General features: G+C 41.5%; 1 protein-coding gene across 1 annotated transcript; it reads left to right on the forward strand.

The window, feature by feature from the left end:
* Positions 1-1,545: 1,545 nt before the first annotated feature.
* jak2b (Janus kinase 2b) lies at positions 1,546-17,211 on the forward strand. Its single transcript, XM_068738448.1, has 24 exons — positions 1,546-1,598; positions 3,032-3,261; positions 3,855-3,978; positions 4,091-4,208; positions 5,020-5,165; positions 5,512-5,803; positions 5,892-6,011; positions 6,570-6,727; positions 7,190-7,301; positions 8,161-8,347; positions 8,683-8,804; positions 8,925-9,059; positions 9,531-9,618; positions 10,071-10,198; positions 10,364-10,502; positions 11,560-11,711; positions 12,203-12,353; positions 12,793-12,929; positions 13,473-13,662; positions 14,405-14,529; positions 14,608-14,780; positions 14,934-15,051; positions 15,731-15,844; positions 16,335-17,211. The coding sequence occupies exons 2-24, from the start codon at positions 3,063-3,065 to the stop codon at positions 16,440-16,442; spliced, it is 3,336 nt and encodes a 1,111-aa protein (XP_068594549.1). The 5' UTR covers positions 1,546-1,598; positions 3,032-3,062; the 3' UTR covers positions 16,443-17,211.
* Positions 17,212-18,773: the final 1,562 nt, after the last annotated feature.

Raw genomic sequence — 18,773 nt, forward strand, 5'->3', positions numbered from 1 at the left:
TTTCATTAACGTTGCTGTCAATGGAGCTTCAGAATTTGTTCCTCCATGTCTCGGTTGATTATTGACCGATGTTTATGGAATTTGACACAATCATGTAGGGTGGGGGGGGATCTCTATCTCACCACCGAATTTCATCTGGACCTGATCCAGAATGACGTTAGGAAAATATATTACATTTTAACATTGAAAACTGCATTTATTAATTCAAAAATCAGTTAAATATACACATAAACTCCGATTCACTCATACTTTTCATGGTGTATAAAGATACCAAGAACCATTTAGAACCTTTTGATGATGATCCAGATCACCATGTGGATGATGTAAATCCAATTAGGAGGAGAATGAGCTGTTTGGCAGAGGTCTGTGCTCTCTGAGTGCTTTTCTAGCTGGCAATGTTTTTCAACTGTGGGAGGAAATGCATTGCTTAAGGCAAGAAATTATCATTTCAGACAAGAAATATACCACAACTTTTGTTGCTGCTCTATATTCAAAAGTCCTTCTCTCTTTCGAGACCATTTCTTGCACAGATCCACCCTCCTTATTTCCTCTTGGCCTCTTTCTTTCAGTTCCTCCAATTTTTCTTCCTCCTTTATTTTCTCTTCCTTAGTTTCGCTTCCCCCCCCCCCCCCCCCCCCCCCCCACACACACACACACCCCCTCTCCTCTCTCTGCCAGAGGCAACCCAGCTGTGATTCTGAATTAGATAACCCAAAGGGATAAGTTTGAACAAACAGACTCCACTCTGTGTGTCTGTGGGTATGAGAGTGTGTGTGTAGGTCAGATGTTTGCCCATGAGATCTACCAAACGACAAAAATGGTTGCCTTGCAGTAAGTTTTGATCTTCATGGATAGCTTTTCAGGATATTAATGATGCTTCAAACAAAAATGTTTACATGGACGTCTTTCCTCCTGACTTTCAATCCCTCCTCTAATGCAATCAGTTGGAACCGTATCCAGTGAAACATGAGTATATGAAATGGGTTGTCACAAAGATTTTGTAACTTAATTGAACTTTTTATCATAAAAGAAATTAAATAAAACCAGCCACATCCACGACTAAGCAGTTAGGAAATTAAATGAATGAATGAATGAATGACCCACTTGTGATCTTGCAATAGTAATGTTACACAAGGATACCTGTATTTTGAGCTGCCAATGGAGACATCCCTTTACAACTGGGTTTTAAAAGTATTGTTATGTTATCAAAGCTCACTTTGTCTGGATTCTCTGAATTAAGCATATAATACATTAAATCATTTGCTGAAATACATTTACACGTCTACTTTCAGGAGACGCTTCCAGTTATTCGTATACAGACCAACTGGACCTTTTTTTTCCGTATTTTAAAAAGAATAATTAGAAACGAATAAAACTATACAGTCAATGCTGTATCGTTACACGAGGGATATTTGTTTTCTCCCTCTTTTTGAAGTTTGATATTTCCGATGCCCGTGAAGGCGGCATCGTCATGGCGTGAGAGGCTGGGCTGTTGACTGACTCCGACCTCCGCGCCGCTGCGTCGCAACTAACACACAAGCTGACTGCGTTGTCGATAACAATGCGACTATCGCCCGACTGATCTTTCAACATGTCTGGTACAATAATGTGATTAAACTCTTTGCTATCTGGCAAACGTCATGCAGCGAAGTTACAAGCTCGTCCAGACCGGCGCTGTAAGTTCCCGTGGAGTGAGATGGGCAACGCCACAGGTCGCTAGTGAAGCAGGCTAAGCCAGCGGCGGGTGCGATGAGGACACGAATATATCCGGAGTTATTCCGATAAAATATTTCTCATTGGTTCGGGGAGCTGTTGAGTTTAAAGAAAAGAAGCTGCAGCGTCGCGGGGCGTAGCTGTCAAAGCCCTCGCTGCATCGCTGGCCTAAGGAGGTAGCACCCAGCTAGGGGAGCTAGCACCCAGCCAGGGGAGCTAGCACCCAGCTAGGGGAGCTAGCACCAAGCTAGGGGAGGTAGCACCAAGCTAGGGGAGCTAGCACCCAGCCAGGGGAGCTAGCACCAAGCCAGGGGAGCTAGCACCAAGCCAGGGAAGCTAGCACCCAGCCAGGGGAGCTAGCACCAAGCTAGGGGAGCTAGCACCAAGCTAGGGGAGCTAGCACCGAGCCAGGCTGCTGCACGTCTGGCTCCTCTACCCAAAGTAAGTGTTTACTCTCATGGCTAATGTGTTGACAGCTTCGTCTGTTCCAGTCCTTAAATGCCGTCTGCACGGCGGCTAAGCGGGTTTGTATTCCGGCTAACGTCACCTATTCGAGCTGCAGCTAAACGACAGCCTCGACGAGGTAATTGTGCAGATAAGGCTCTTATGGTTGACTGGATGTTCATTTTAGCCGTCGTCTGGGAAGTACGCACTTGTGCCGCAAACCTGTACGTGAGCAGCGAACCTGTCGTGTTCGTTCTGACGGTCTCGTTTCGGTTTGTATATTTAACTTGACCGATAGCAACAGTGTTACAGCACACTTCAAAATACAGTTTAACCGTGAAGGACCACTCTTTAATATTCGAAGTATTCCTCTGGGTATATTTCGTGTGCCTTTCAGAAGCTGAGAAGATGCCAGACAAACTAATGTCGTTGATAATCCTCTTTAGCACTTTTCTGTGGGCGCAATGTTTACGCCAAACTTTAGCCTGGATGTTTCTGCATAACGGAAATGCTTCTCGTTGCCTTATCCCTGTTAGATAAATTATTAAAGTAGCTTTTGATTATTACAAAAAAAAAAAAAACGTCCTAATATAAATATGCAGATGATTGTGTATTTAAATATAAATATTATTGATTTTAACCTCGACAAGCAGGCTTTGCTATGGTTTTTAAACAGTGAAGCTCTGTGTGGGTCCATGTTTCGGGGGAATTTGGTTTACAGATTTGATACCATCTCCTGACAATGATTTCCTCTTCTCTGCTGCTGGATGAGATCATGTGACCATTATCATGGATGATATTCAATTCATTATACTTTGCTGAACGTGATTAGAATCATTCTGTCTGCTGACATTTTGCTTTTGTCTTATTCAAGTTTGCACGTTGTGGTGGAATCCCCGCCAGCTATGGATGCTCTTCCTGGCACATGCACCATGGTGCACCAAAATGGGACTGCCCATCGGGAATGTCCAGAAGCAAGCCCAGCTGCTGCTGTTCTTAGAATTCATTTCTACCACAGCAACCAAGGAACGGCCGACTTCCTCGGCTACCCGCCTGGGGACTATGTGGCTGAGGAGCTGTGTATAGATGCAGCCAAAGCGTGCAGTGAGTGCTTGAAGCTCTGCAGGTCCCCATAATGCACCCCCATTCATGTATGTTCATGTAACTCTGGTCATAGGTCCTAAAATGTGGTTATCCAGAGGCTGGAGTGAAACCTACAACATTTATACTTGTTCAATAAACGTAACTTTTTTACTTTGTTTTTCTTTAGTTTGTTTGGATTGAAGAGACTTAAGTATGATGCAAATAATACACATAGTCATGCAGGGAGTGGGGGGGTCCACATTAGCCTGCATGTTGCATGAACCGCATGCTATGTGTTTGATGATAAAACAAACACGGCTGACATTTGAGTCAATCTTTATTGGCCGTTTGTTCGCCCATGTTGAATGTAGAAACTGCATACTATGTTGTGTATTATGAGCTGGCCATAAATGAGCACTTTGTACAAGAATAGTCCATCAAATGAACTCGTACACGGGGACAAGGAAATAGTGTTTCCATGAAACAATCATGTTTCCATCATGCACCATGAGGTTTATACAGTAGCGCTAGCGTGTACGGTTTAAAAGAACATCAATGGACAGAGTGAAATGTCAGAGAACATAATGTGGTTTCCTTTTCTTTCTTTGCATTAGGTATATCACCGCTTTACTGCAGCCTTTTCGGTCTCTTCAGAGAGCACGACCGTTTGTGGTTTTCACCTAACCACGTATTTCAGGTTGACGAATTGGCCTCTGAGGATGTGTTTTTCAAAATAAGGTAAAGTACATTAGTTGTTTCGCTACATCAATCCCACTCGGGAATCTTTTTATTGCTTAGAATTTGAATGTATTCATGATTTCTGCATTTTGGCACTTGCCATTTAACACAGGTTCTACTTCCCTGGCTGGTACAGCGGAGGAGCATCCCGGGCGTATCGATATGGGGTCACCAAAGGGTCGGAAAGCCCTGTCTTTGATGATTTTGTAATGTCATATCTCTTCTCTCAGGTGAGCGCTCCATCACACAGCTACTACATAACGCAAACTGGTTAGAAAATTACAATCCAGTTCTGCCAGAGGTAGAGGGTAGGTTGTTGTTTTTTCGCAGCTGCTGTATGGTAGGACAATTTGATTTTCACATAGCCATTAGAAATACTTTTATTCAGGCAGATATCTGCTTTACTTATATGTTTTTACTTTTGTTTCCTGTGGAGGTTAACTACAGTAACAAAGAAGGCCAAACAGGCTAAAATATTGCTATAATAAATTAAAATGGAGCTAGTTCAAGCTACTTCAAGGTTTTGCTTAATTTGAGTGTTCACCACGCTGGTTTTAGCATTCTCTTGTTGACATGAGATCCGGAGGATGAAGAAATGAATGAACATGACCATTATTATAATTTACAGTCAGTGAATAGAGTCACAGGACTAGAGGCTGACATGAGGCCCTGATCAGCAGATGTATATAAATATGCAGCATTGAAAGTACAGTAGTTAAATTCAAGGGATTCTATAAAGTAAACTCTGTAACAGATTACAAGTTTGCTTTATAAATGACCGTGCGACCATTTTTTTTTTTTTTTAATCTTCAGCAGGATTTAAATCAAAAAGTTAGTTGTGCATGTTGCATCACAAATGTTAATTTTAGGGTCCATATCAAATTAATAACTTTACAAAATAAAAACACGAAACAAGAGAGAATAGCCTGACACTATTTCTTTAATAACAACTCTCAGGTACATCTAAAAATTTGGTAGAAAAAGGTTGTGCACATACTCTGAGGCCAAAACTGACTGTGTTACTCTCACTTCTGTGTGCAGTGGAGGAACGACTTTGTCAATGGCTCGGTGGCGATCCCAAACTCCCATGAGACTCAAGAGGAATGCCTCGGTATGGCTGTGCTCGATATGACAAGAACCGCCAAGGAGCGACAGCTGTCACCACTGGACATCTATAACACCATAAGGTAAAAATGGATAAGCAGGCGCGCCATTTGGCCGAAGTCTCGGGGAATTGTACTGGTGAAAGGGGACAATGCAAAACAGAGGGTTCATAAAGGTAAAAATAAACGTAAAATAAATATGGTGTTTGTATTTCCACCTATCGCCGGGCTCCTGGAACGTAACTCCCGCGATAAACGAGGGATGACTGTAAATTCAGAATGTGACTATTTGAGTATGGTACAGCATTAAAATTATTCAAGTGAGAAATTTCAAGCAAAAATGTAATCCCCTTCTCCACAAAAAATGCTTATGGCTTCTTCAAATGAGGGAAACCTTTTTTTTTTACTTTTCACTCATGCTTACTTCTAGTTACAAATCCTTCTTGCCAAAAGACATGAAAGCTCGGATCCAGGACTGCAACTTTTTGACCCGCAAGCGAATCCGCTTCCGCTTCAAGCGCTTCATCCAGCAGTTCGGTCAGTGTCGGACAACAGCTCGAGACCTCAAGCTCAAGTACATCATCAGCATGGAGTCCCTGGAGAGAACCTTCTACACAGAGACTTTCCAGGTCCAGGAATCTTCCAGCGGACAGGTCTCCATCCTGGTGGCTGCAGACAGTGGCATACAGTGGTGTCGAGAAAAATTAAAAGATGCTGACCAGGTTGTACAATAGTGTTGCAAAACGCTTTGTTCTTTTTCTCTCTCTGGAGAAACAAAACTTATTTTTACATTTTGCTTACACTGTCTAGGATCTGCAGACCTTATGTGACTTTCTTGAGGTCACTGACATCAGCATCAAACAGGCCTGTAAGGATGGAGCAACAGAGTGTCGGGTGGTCACCATCAGCAAACAAGATGGCAAAAATCTGGTAACTTTTTAACTTTATTTACTCTGTAAGCAGGCAAACAAACCACTATTTTGAACATGTTCCTTAAGGAGCAATATGAAGATCACATATTATACTCTTTTTCCACAAGTTAACGCGGTTCCCAGACACTTATGTGAAATATCTGTGTCCCTCTTTTCTGTATCAAGCCGCTCTGTCAGAAAAGCCTCTGAAAATGAAAACGAAACTAAGTTAATGAATGAATCTTGTGCACGTTCCCCCTCTGTGACATCACAGGGGCAAAGATTTCTGCCAAACGCGTTTCGGTACTTGATTACAGAACTACGCAGGATTCACTGGATGGTATATTTAGCCGTTTCTGGGTTGTTGATGACCCCAAACCACGATAATAGTCGTGTAGAAACATGGGAAAAGTGAGTTTTTCCCAATATGTCTCCTTTAAAATTCAGCAGTTGTAGAAACATTGGATTGTTCTATTTACCTATACAACAAGAGAAATGCAATGCACAGCTCAGTGAGTAGTGAAGGACACTGGAAGCATGGGTATTATATCTAACAGTGTTTTTTCACGTGTTTCAGGAGCTGGAGTTTCCCACCCTGGCTGAAGCCGAGTCTTTTGTGTCCCTGATTGATGGCTACTATCGGCTGACTACGGATGCGCATCACTACCTTTGTAAAGAGGTAGCTCCTCCTCGGCTTGTGGAGGCCATTGCTTCCCATTGCCATGGTCCCATCTCGTAAGTGAAGAAGATCTCTTTCTATCAGCATTAGTAAGAGCTGCCATTTTCTTTAAAAATAAATAAATAAATGCATTTGACTAAATAGGAAAATAATTATTCCATCCTAAAATGCGTCAATGTACCCTAATCCTAAAACAATGCAAAAAAACTGTTTGGGGGCAAGCAAATTTGTGATGCCTTCACTCCATCACATCTGACAGAATAACAGCCCTTTGAAACTGCTGCACATTGTATTTGTTATCTCACATATTCACATGCCTGTGTCTTTCACTTTGATTTCATCTGAACTGCACCAGGCATCTCTTTATGCACTTTTATTAGTTTAAAAAACAATTTTACATTAGAAATATTGAACATGAGCCCTCCTTTTAGGTCCCTTTCCATAGAAACTGTATTTCTCTGCTGAGATACAGATAAATAACCTGTGACGAGCCTGCATGTCCTATTTTTTTATTTCAGAATTGAGTTTGCCATTAGTCGGCTTCAGAAATCTGGAAACAAGCAAGGATTATACATTCTGAGATGTGGCCCTAAAGACTTCAACAAATATTTTCTTACTTTCCCTGTCGAGGTGAGTAACACTTGCTTTGGTGGTGGAATTTTTCAGATAGAAAATGAAAGAAAGAAAGAGGGCCAATTTTTTTTTTCCAGTTGCTTATTAAAAGCACATTATCTGTACCAAAGTTTATTTCACACCAGTGTTTTCATAGTACTGTAATACCTTGGCATACAAGTATAATTTGTTCCTGGGCCGAGCTCGTAACTAAAATCACTCCGATGTCGAATCAATATTCCCCATATAAAATACCTGAAAACAATTTAATCGAGGCCAGGCAAAACCCATCAGTAGGCCAGCAGTGGTCCAGACCCCCCTCCCACTGGAGACATTCGGGAGAAAGCTCCAACAACCTGCAACTTGCATGCAGAAAAACACACCCACAGAATACAGGCCACACTGGGGGCCGTAACACTTGTCACGCGTCTTTTCTCGTCACTGCCATCCTTACCAATCGCTTTATTTGGACCCATCACTTACGAGGAATACTCAAAGGTACAGCCAAAATCACGTGAATAATGGAGACCCGACACGGGAGACATGCAGGAGACGAGTATGTAAGGTGGTGAATACCTGAACTAATGAGTGAAGCGCGCTCGGAGCGCTCGGCCATTTAGCGCCAGAATCTGGAAGCTGCTCATATCTCAAATTCATGCTCGTGTCTCAAAGCTAAATATTGCTCGCAGGTTTGCTCTTGTCTCGGACTACTCGTATGGCAAAGCGCTCGTATGTCGAGGTATAACTGTATAGTTTTACCACTAAGCAGGAGTCGTACCCAAAAGCAGACTTGGTGTGATTGCAGTATTTACTTCCATCAGTGAAACTGAAATTGCATTGAATTTCCACCGCCTGCCCTCCTCTTTACGACTTTCAGATGTATGATGCTGTAGAATACAAGCACTGCCTGATAACCAGGTCTGCTAGTGAGGACTTTAACCTCAGTGGAACCAAAAGAAACTTCAGCAGCTTGCAAGAACTACTCAGCTGCTACCAAAAAGAAAAAGTGCGCTCTGACAGTGTCATTTTTCAATTCAGCAAGTGCTGTCCACCTAAATCCAAAGGTAAAACTAACAATCTCTGGTTTTATTACGTTTGAGACTAGTACATATATGTTCTTAAAATGTGTGTGTGCAAATCTTTTATGTGCAGCGAGATGAGTGACAGGACAATTAAACTGTTTATATGTTGCCTATGTGAATTGTAACATTTATGATGCTGAGAGGGAAAAAAATTAGATCCTGATTTATCAATTGATAAAAGTGAATTGAGATTTGAAACACGGCGGCCTGAATTCAAGTTTTGAAATCTCCTCTCCATTTGCACACATGAAGAGTTGTGTAGGCCAGTGTTTCATATTTACCTCCGTTTGTCTGTCTGTCTTTCTCTGCACCAACAGAAAAGTACTGCCTCCTCGTGTGCAGGAGCAACAAGGGCCCTGAAGTGCCAATATCTCCATCACTACATCGACACATCAGTCAAATGGTGTTTCACAAGATCAAGAAAGAAGATCTTGAATTTGTAAGCTTGTTGCTTGATTGTCAACTCGATGTTTCAGAACTATCATATCTCCTCATCTTTCCAGGATGGAATGTGTTCATAGTTTTAGAATCAAGTCATCATTAATTGCCTTTCTTCCAGATGGAGAGTCTGGGTCAAGGGACATTTACCAAGATCTATAAAGGGGTCCGCAAGGAGGTGGGAGACTATGGACTAGTGCACCAGACTGAAGTGGTCATGAAAGTCCTGGACCAGGTCCACAGGAATTATTCTGAGGTCTGTAGAGTTAAAGCTGTGCAAAAAGGTTGTTCTGAAGGGACTCTGGATTTGTTTTGTTTTTCCAACCACAATTCTGCTATTCCAAAAAAAAAGTGGAATTAAATGAATGAATCTTATGATGTGATAAAGGCTGACATTGCTGTGGCGATTGGACAAATGACAACTGCTGCCTTATTAACCCAGCAGCTGCCTAAAACCTTCACTAGTGGCACCTGACTGCTTTTATTTGTGTGTTGGGACTGTCCCTCTGAAAGATGTTCATTTTTAGTATGTTGCTGCATAAAGCTACAGGTTTTGGTTTTCCTCACCACCACTTCAGTAATACATTATGAATGGATGTTTTAACACTTTACTGTCGTATTTAGACTTGAATAAAAATGTTGTTTTTGCTCCAGACAAGAACTCGGTTAATTGTGTCTATCATGAACCAATGAATCATTTGGTTCTGTCGTCTCCGTCTTCCTGTAGTCTTTCTTCGAAGCGGCCAGCATGATGAGCCAGTTGTCCCATAAACATCTGATCCTCAACTATGGTGTGTGTGTCTGCGGAGAAGAAAGTAAGTCCACCTTACGCACTCCTCAAATTTTGACGCTGAAAACATATTCATCCAATAGGCATTGATGTGGAAGTGGGGTGTTTGAAAAATGCTTGTCATTATATTATATTGATGTCAAGAGTCTGTCTTTCTATCTTTACCTGTTTCTATTAAGCTTCAGAGCAATGATTAAACCACAGCCATGGTGCGCTAATTCTCGGTAGGATTGAAAGATTGGTCAGTTCGTACACGGCGTATCAAAGGGAACCAAAAGATTTGGGGACATTTCCCATACTGATTTATTTGATGTACAGTTTCTGGGGATGTTTTTTTTTTTTATGCGAGTAACCTCAGTATAGTCGTAACGTCCTTTACGTAGGATGGCAGTAAATTGATATAATGTATGATATAACTGGATAACAATCACAAAGTTTCTTAAATGCTGATCTAAGCAATAAAATGCTTTCTTTCAGATATCATGGTCCAGGAATACGTGAAGTTCGGTTCATTAGACACCTACTTAAAGAAAAACAAGTTCTCAATCAACATCTTGTGGAAGCTGGAGGTGGCTAAGCAGCTGGCCTTGGCCATGAACTTCTTGGTAAGAAAGCATGTGTAGTGTGAGGCTTAAAGACAAATCATTGATGGACATTAATCTGTGTATTTATTTGCTTGTCATACTTGTAGCTGCTGCAGGAGCACATATTCATGTTTATATAATTCCTGTGTGTTTATGACTGCTCAATCTCCTTTTTTTAACATGCAGGAAGAAAAGCATCTTGTCCATGGAAATGTCTGTGCTAAAAACATTCTCCTAATCAGAGAGGATGACCGGAGGGCTGGGAACCCCCCGTTCATCAAGCTGAGTGACCCAGGCATCAGCGTCACCATCCTGCCCATAGAAAGTAAGTTTGCCTCAGCCTAACTGTCACACAATGCTTGAATCAGCTTTGAACAAGGATGGGACTGCAATGATAGGCAGTGGCTTAGTCTATTATTAGATGATTTTTGGTTAAAAGAAAATCCATGTCAAATTAGTAGTATAACATTCTGCCTCCAAAGTACAGTAATACCTCGACATATGAGTGTTCCAAGACACTCGCAAAAGTTGCAAGCAAAATTTAGCTTTGAGTCTCGAGCAGCTTCCAGATGCTGGCCCTAAATGGCCGAGCGCGCTTCACTCGTTCCGTTCAGGTATTCACCACCATCTGTTCTCTCCTACACGTCTCCCGCGTTGTGTTTCCATTATTCACGTGATTTTGGGTGTACCTTTGAGTAATTGATTATAAGTGACGGGTCCAAAGAAAGCGAGTGGTAAGGACGGAAGTGACGAGAAAAGACGCGGGATGGAGATGAAGCAAGACATTATCGATCAACGTGACCGTGGCGTCTGCGTTAGTGATCTGGCACGCCAGTACGAGCGGAGTACACCGACGATGTGTACGATCCTCAAACAGAAGGATGTACCGGTATCAAGAACACAAAGCCTTCCAAAGGCGTAACTCTTAGGTCTATGTTTATCTAAGGTACAATTATGGTATAAATTGTCTACATACCGTTCAACTCCCTCCTCGTCCTCTCCCTCCCTCCTCATCCCTCCTCCTCCTCGCACTGCTCACCGCTGTTAGCGGAATGCTAGCGCTGAATCTAAAACTCATAATAAAACCACATTTTATATTACAGTAATGTTGTATGTCATTTATTATATACTTTTGTGTGCGTGTGTTTGTATGCGTCGCTATAGCAATTAAAATGTTTTTAATTATTAACGTTGATTTGAGTGTTTTTCGACGGACGGAACGGATTACATTTTCAGTTATTTTATATGGGAAAATGTATTTGACATTCGAGTTGATTTGGTCCAGCAACAGATTATACTTGTATCTCAAGGTATTACTGTACAATGTTTCAACTTAAAATGGATAGTACATTAACAGCGGTGATTTAAATGTTTGTGATCAGTCCTTATTGAGAGGATCCCTTGGGTGCCTCCCGAATGTGTCAGGGATCCTGCTTCCCTGAGCTTGGCTGCAGACAAGTGGAGTTTTGGCACCACGCTATGGGAAATCTGCAGTGGTGGGGAGAAACCGTTGGCAACATTGGATAATGACAAGGTAGGGCTGGTTGTATGGCATTAAATATATAATAGAGGAAGGTAGAATAGATACTGGAAGCTAGCAAATTTATGTATGTGATGGTATGAGAGTTTTCATTTTAGTTTTGATGGATAGCGTTTTGAAGGTTGCAGAGTTGAGGATTTCATGGAGTCTTGGAAATGCATGTGTAACCCATCTTGTTGTATTGTAATACAATGTGTCCAGTCAGATATATCTATTGTCATTATCCTCCATTAACAGTTTAAATACCCAATGTACAGCTTAGCATATTTCACAACCATATCAGTTGTGAAAAGGGGAACGAAGTAACTTCTGTTCTGCATTCTTACATTATAAAATACTTTTTACTTTGGTGGAAAAATTAAGAAGACCCTTTGATGTCTTACTCCCCAACAATACACTTTAATACTTTGCATCATACAATATATCTGCATGTACAGAGGGTTTGGTCAAGTTGCAATACACTAACCTGTACATTTGTTTTACAGAAAAAACTTTTCTATGACGACCATCACCAGCTTCCTGCACCAAAATGGACCGAACTGGCTAATCTGATCACCAGCTGCATGGACTATGAACCCATGTTCAGACCCACCTTTCGTGCTGTTATTCGTGACCTTCACAGCCTCTTCACACCAGGTTTGTGTAACTCTAAGATGCCGAATGCGCGTTGTGGAAACTACAAACTTGTGGGTGTAGCATGTAAAACAACTCCAGGCAAGCACGTTAATTATGGAGTCTTCAGCAACAGGTCCCTGACAAATAATAATTTAATTAGACATCCTTAGCTGCTGCAGTGAACGAGGTGAGACATGCAGTTTGAGCTGTTTGGAAGGAATTCATCTGCATTTTACTTTGAAAGTTGTATTAAAAATACAAGATCAGTTTCATCTTTATGTGTTAAGGTCTTTCTTAAATTCTTTCTCCGAATCATAATAAGCTCAGTATCAGGACAAATGAAATTGAAATACAATATGAAGTTCAGCTTGTCTGATTCTCTGTAAATGTGGATTTACTTTTGTCCGCACTGTCTCTTACTCTGTTTGATTAGCATTAGCATTGTTCCGTCTGTCCCCAGACTACGAGTTGATTGTGGACAGTGACATTCTGCCAAACAGGACGGTGGCTGCTGGCTGGTCATCCGGGGGGTTTGAGAGTCAGGAGCCGGCACAGTTTGAAGAAAGACACCTTATATTCCTGCAGCAGCTGGGCAAGGTGCGTATAAGAGTGCAAACGATGCTTTACAAAGCTGGTCTATGTTATTAAGATCAGACTCCCTTTCCTGTTTTTTGTTTGTTTGGAGTTTGTTACATTTTATATTTCTTTCCTCATGATTCAGTGATTCTGGTGGAACTGATCTGAATTTAGATTTTCTAGCACAAAACCAAAATTTAAAAACATGTTATTTTTACAAAAGTGTTGCATTAAAATTGGACAATATTCTCCATAACGATACTAAGTGACATGTTAATATATATTGTGATCGGATAGTCAAAGAGGAAAACACTGAGATCTAACTTTCTCTGCAACTCATGTCCGCTATAATTTGCTGACATAGTAGCAGTAATCCACCAAATCTTTCTCCACTACAACTTATTTCATAATTCAGCAATGCTTTCTGCTTGCCTGTGAGAAAAGATTGATGATTAATTTACTTAGGACTTGCATTGAAGCTCACACGTAACTGTTGGTACACTTTGTGGAAACTGTGGTTGAAAGAGGGGGGGGGCGCTGACTTCCTTTAATCTTTCCTTTAAGGGGAACTTTGGCAGCGTGGAGATGTGTCGCTATGATCCACTTCAGGACAACACTGGCGAGGTCGTGGCCGTGAAGAAACTCCAGCACAGCACTGCGGAACACATGCGAGACTTTGAGCGAGAGATTGAGATCCTGAAATCTCTGCAGCACGAGAACATTGTCAAGTATAAAGGCGTTTGCTACAGTGCAGGTGGAGTTGACCTTTGACCTTTCTCTTTCCTCTAGAACCAAAAAGCTTTCCTCTTTGGCGAGGATATTACTAACAGAGTTGATGTTCACATTAAATTTCAATACAACGCTATTGATTTACTATAACACTACTAACCATAAAACCAGCCATTCATTCATTCATTCATTTGCCGAACCGCTTTGTCCGTTACCGGGTCGTGCTGCAGCCTGTCTCAGCAGCAGTCAACAGTCAGAGCTCCTGTACTCTCCACAACCTCAGACAGACAGTCAGAGAAACTGTCTTTCAGGTAGTCAGTAATCCAGGAGGTGTGGTGTGCATGTCGACCCCCCCCCCCCCCCCCCATCACTCACAGCTTCTTACAGAGTAGCAATAGCTGGATGGAGTTGAATGCCACACAGTGCAGCTGCTTCAAATCAAATGAGAGTGAGATTGCTGCAGCAGGTAGGCGATGGCTCACCCAGACGTCTCACCTGTTGTCTGCAGTGTCCCAGGACCAGCCTCTCCAGCATCACTCGCTCAATCCAACAAGGAAACGCAATGGGAGCTTCTGTAACCGGCTGCCTCTCAATTCTATATTTTTTTTTCAATTTGGTTGAATCAGTCCTTATTTTTTGAAAAACAAGCTGTGGTGAATACATTCTGAATGAATGACCAGACTCGGGAGTAGATCGGGGGAGCACACGTGATGTATCTGTTGCTGCTGCGTACTCTGGGTGGCAGTTTCTTCTTTTACTTCTGTCAGGACGAAGAAATCTTCGTCTCATCATGGAATATCTTCCCTTCGGAAGTCTGCGAGATTACCTCATGAAGAACAAGGAGAGGATTGACCACAAGAAGCTTGTGCATTACACTTCACAGATCTGCAAGGTACTTTGTTTATTTGTTCCGTTTTGTCACGTGATATTCGGAGCTGCAGCCACAAGGTTCCTGTCTCTGCCGTCGTAGGGTATGGAGTACCTGTCAAGTAAGCGGTATATCCACAGAGACCTGGCAACGCGAAATATCCTTGTGGAGAGCGAGATGAGGGTAAAGATCGGAGATTTCGGCCTCACCAAGGTTCTGCCTCAGGACAAGGAGTACTACATGGTCAAAGAGCCAGGAGAGAGTCCCATATTCTGGTGAGAATTCTGTTTTTTAACTTCTAGTGTGTGTTTGTTTTTTGTCCCCGCCCTCCCCATGATACTGGGAAGAGTTAGTTTACGGGCTCAACTTCTTTCATAGGAGATCGGAGCAGAGCACAACTGACAGCCGTCGTGTGCTCTGTCCTCTAGGTATGCCCCTGAGTCTTTAACGGAGAGCAGGTTTTCTGTGGCATCAGATGTCTGGAGCTTTGGAGTGGTGCTTTATGAGCTCTTCACCCACAGTGACAAAAGCAGTAGCCCACCTACAGTAAGTTACAGCTGTAATCCCTGCTTTTGAGATGAAGTGTCAAAAATATGTACCGGTAAGTTTGAATTATTTGAGTGTTTTTAGAGTTGTCATAGGAATTAACTGAGAATTGACAAACTGTCCAAAATGAATTTTTTGACTCGCCGGTCAATTACACAGATTTTCTGCTTTCATTTGGAAGATATTTTTTTAGTGTTTTCTTTTAAAATAATTTGGAGATTTGGATTTGTAACTCTTCTGTTATTTGGTACTTGTTAATACAGTGGAACCTCAGTTCTCGAAAATAATTAATTCTGTCATACAGTTCGAAGACAGAGTTGTTCGAGAACCGAGGTTCCTCTCTACTTACTTTCCTGAATGTCAAAATTCCTCTTTAGTTGATTGGAATGCTACTCGGGTCACCTGTTTAAAATCATGTAGACATGCTTTTAAGCAAAGACAGAGGAGCTCAATGCACGTCGCTCTTGGCTAATCGGGGTGTGATTATGGCTGTTACTTGAATGCTGTGTGCTTTTTTTTTTCAGTTACCAGATGAATTCTGTCATTCTGTTTGTCAGTTTGCTGAGGACTTTAAATGGTCTAAATTTACCTGTTTTGTTTGACATTTTTATCATCTGCATGGATCTCTATTGTCTGTAGACCAAGTTTGTTCATGGCTGTCATCCTTTCCCCCATTCAGGTTTTTATGTCAATGATGGGGCACGACAAGCAGGGGCAGTTGATCGTCTATCACCTCATTGAGCTCCTCAAATCTGGAAGCAGGCTGCCTCAGCCTCTGGGGTGTCCCACAGAGGTAAGAGACTACACTTATATTTCTGATGAGGTGGGATTCAAGTTGTAAATCCATGATAACACATTGTTTTTTGTCTATTTGCTACTTTAAAAACAAAGTTTTGCAATTGAAATAAATGGACACAGGTATGCTCACATATACCTGTGTGAGCAACTTTTCTTGTACCTTGCTCGCTTGCTTTGGACCCATCACTTATAAGGAATACTCCCAGATACAGCCTAAATAACGGAAACACAACACAGGAGACGAGACATCTGGAAGTTGCTCCTATCTCAAATTTAGGCTCGCGTCTCGAAGCAAAATATTCCTAGCAGGCTTGCTCGTATCTCGGAACACTCGTATGCCAAAGTATTACTTTACATGGAACCACAAGCACACAGGCAGTCTATTTTTATATGCAAGTCTTATTGATTTGTTTTGAAACGAATGTAAATGTATTTTTCCATTATTCTTGACAGGTATTCATCTTTCTTCCTACTTTTCCCCTCAGATAAATGAGATCATGGAGGAGTGCTGGGACATTGACCCCTGTTCGCGTCCGTCTTTCAAGGAGCTTGCATTGAGCATCGACCTGTTCAGGGACAGTAAGGAGTTTTAGACGGCAGAGCCCCAACGTGCAGAACTCTTCTCAACAGAAGCCATTTTTTCATCTTGTTGCCCTGTTAGTGTTCAAAAGATAAACTGGGATGCTTTCCCTGCTGAGTGTCGATTGTGACTGAAACAGTAGTTTGACCCCGAGGACTTGCGGGTCGCCCAGTGATCGGTAAGTCAGTGGTTTGAATCCCAGCCCTGGCTGTCCACATGTCGAAGTGTCCTTTGGTATGATACCGAACCCCACAAATTGCTCCCAGTGGGTTTGGCAGCGCCTTGCATGGCAGCAGTCGCCCACTGGAGTGTGAGTGAGCCTGTGAACGGGTGAATGTGAGGCCAAAATGGTAAAGTGCTTTGGGCGCTGCAAAATGTGAAAAAGCGCTATAAAAGTTCCCTTCATTTAAAACGAGAAGGCACTCGACCCCCGTTTCTGGAGTGGAGCAGCTTGGTGATCAGCAGCAGAATGAGAATGGAGGCTTGAGTTCGAGTTCATGTTGCTAAAAGAGGTGTGTGTGTGTGTGTGTGTGTGTGTGTGCGTGCGTGCAAACAGCGAGCAGGGCTGGTTGTTTTCATCCCCCCCACCTGAAAATAAATGTTGCTTTTTTTGTAGGGACTTTTATATTTGTGTATATATGTTCTGAAAATTTTTATAGTTTTACAAAATGAAAATACAGTAATTAATGTTCGAACTGCTGGCAGGATGTCAGTGAAAATGAAATTCATACATGGGTGATTAAAAAATCCATTGTTTTGTCGAGAGATGGTTTGAAAAATAAAGAGTCAACATGTCATGTCTGTTCAGCAAATGTTTTCTTTGCCTTGAAAGTTAAATGTGATTGAAACGGCATTTTATAGACATTGATGCCAAGAAGCTCACAAACTACCGTAAATACTGATTTGAAATCCAAATCTATCCAGAAAGTGCAGAGAATTTAGATTTGTTTTTGTTATTGGCTGGATTACTACAGTGTGTTTTATTCTGGAATCAGCCAGTTCTCCTTCCACGCCTCCAGTTGATTCAAAATCCTGCTGCTCGTCTTTTAGCCGAAATGCATAAAAGGGATCGCATAACTCCTATTCTGGCCTCACTTCACTGGTGACCTGTGAACTTTAGAATTCATTTTAAGATTCTATTATTTGTTTTAAAATATTTAAATGAAAATATAGTAGACGTTTTCAAGTTTGCTGTTGAGTAATCTGACATTTAAGGTGAGGAATTCTAAACAACAAATTAACTTATTTTAATTGTTCACTTTGACCCTTCTTTTTTTTTGGTGTTGGTTAGGAATTTGAGGCAAAGCTAATTTGCATGTTCTGCGTCACAATTTTTGTGTCCCAAGTTTTGAGACTGTACTTCACAATGCTAGATTTTATACATCAAATGCTTGAGAAAATAATCAGTAAAATGGAAAAGGTAATCATTGCAAATCTAATTTGAATTTCTAGACTTCTAGATATAAATATCTAGATATTATCTAGATATTTTTATCTAAAGTCTAGAAATTATCAGAATAGAATAAAAAGATGATGATAAATGTTATTAGGGGTTTGCCTCCCTGGATTGAGATGATGTCGTCTTCATACAGACTAAATGTAAGATGTTCTATGTTGCATAAAATTAACAACCTGCCTTATAAAAACATTCAAATTTAAAGACAACTGTTTATTACAGACAATTCTTCAGACAGTTAAGATTTAAAAAGTTGAAAATCAAGACTACTGTTAAAATCTGCAACACACACAAGTGTTTCATACGAGACATGCAGAATGAAAACATACAAAGGAACCGCCTACGTTTTGCCAGGTATTTGGAAAACTAAATGTGATGTAAAAGCAGCTGTTTAACAAAAGACATTGAGGCACGAAGGGCATTTTGTAGAAATTAACCGCACTCGACTCGTAGTCCTGGATGTCAGATGTCACATAACAGCCTTGTAGTAGGTTCACAAACTGTGCAAAAGTTGCACCTTTAGTCTCCACAAAGAGTTTGTGTGTGCGTGCGGAGGGAGGGGCAGTAAAAAGGATGCCATGATAAGAAAACAAGCCAAAAGTCTTTGACGCTCTCCACCTTATCAGCTGCTACTGGGTTGTGCCATCATTGTCAAATTGACTATCCAGCAAACACTTGAATACCAATTTAACGCGCCTTCTAAAATGCTGCACTACTTTACCCTGCTTGAGGAATTATCCACAGTTTCTAGGGTGCTAGCAATAGGAAAAAACTTCCATAAAAATCCTTTGACAGTCTGAAGACTAAACAGCAAATAATATATCGTTAACAGACCCATGAGAAGTCTGTGTAGGCTCCCAGTCATCCAGGTCACAGTAAATCACCAAG

This window comes from Brachionichthys hirsutus, chromosome 4, assembly GCF_040956055.1.
Source record: "Brachionichthys hirsutus isolate HB-005 chromosome 4, CSIRO-AGI_Bhir_v1, whole genome shotgun sequence".
NCBI classification, from domain to species: Eukaryota; Metazoa; Chordata; class Actinopteri; order Lophiiformes; family Brachionichthyidae; genus Brachionichthys; species Brachionichthys hirsutus.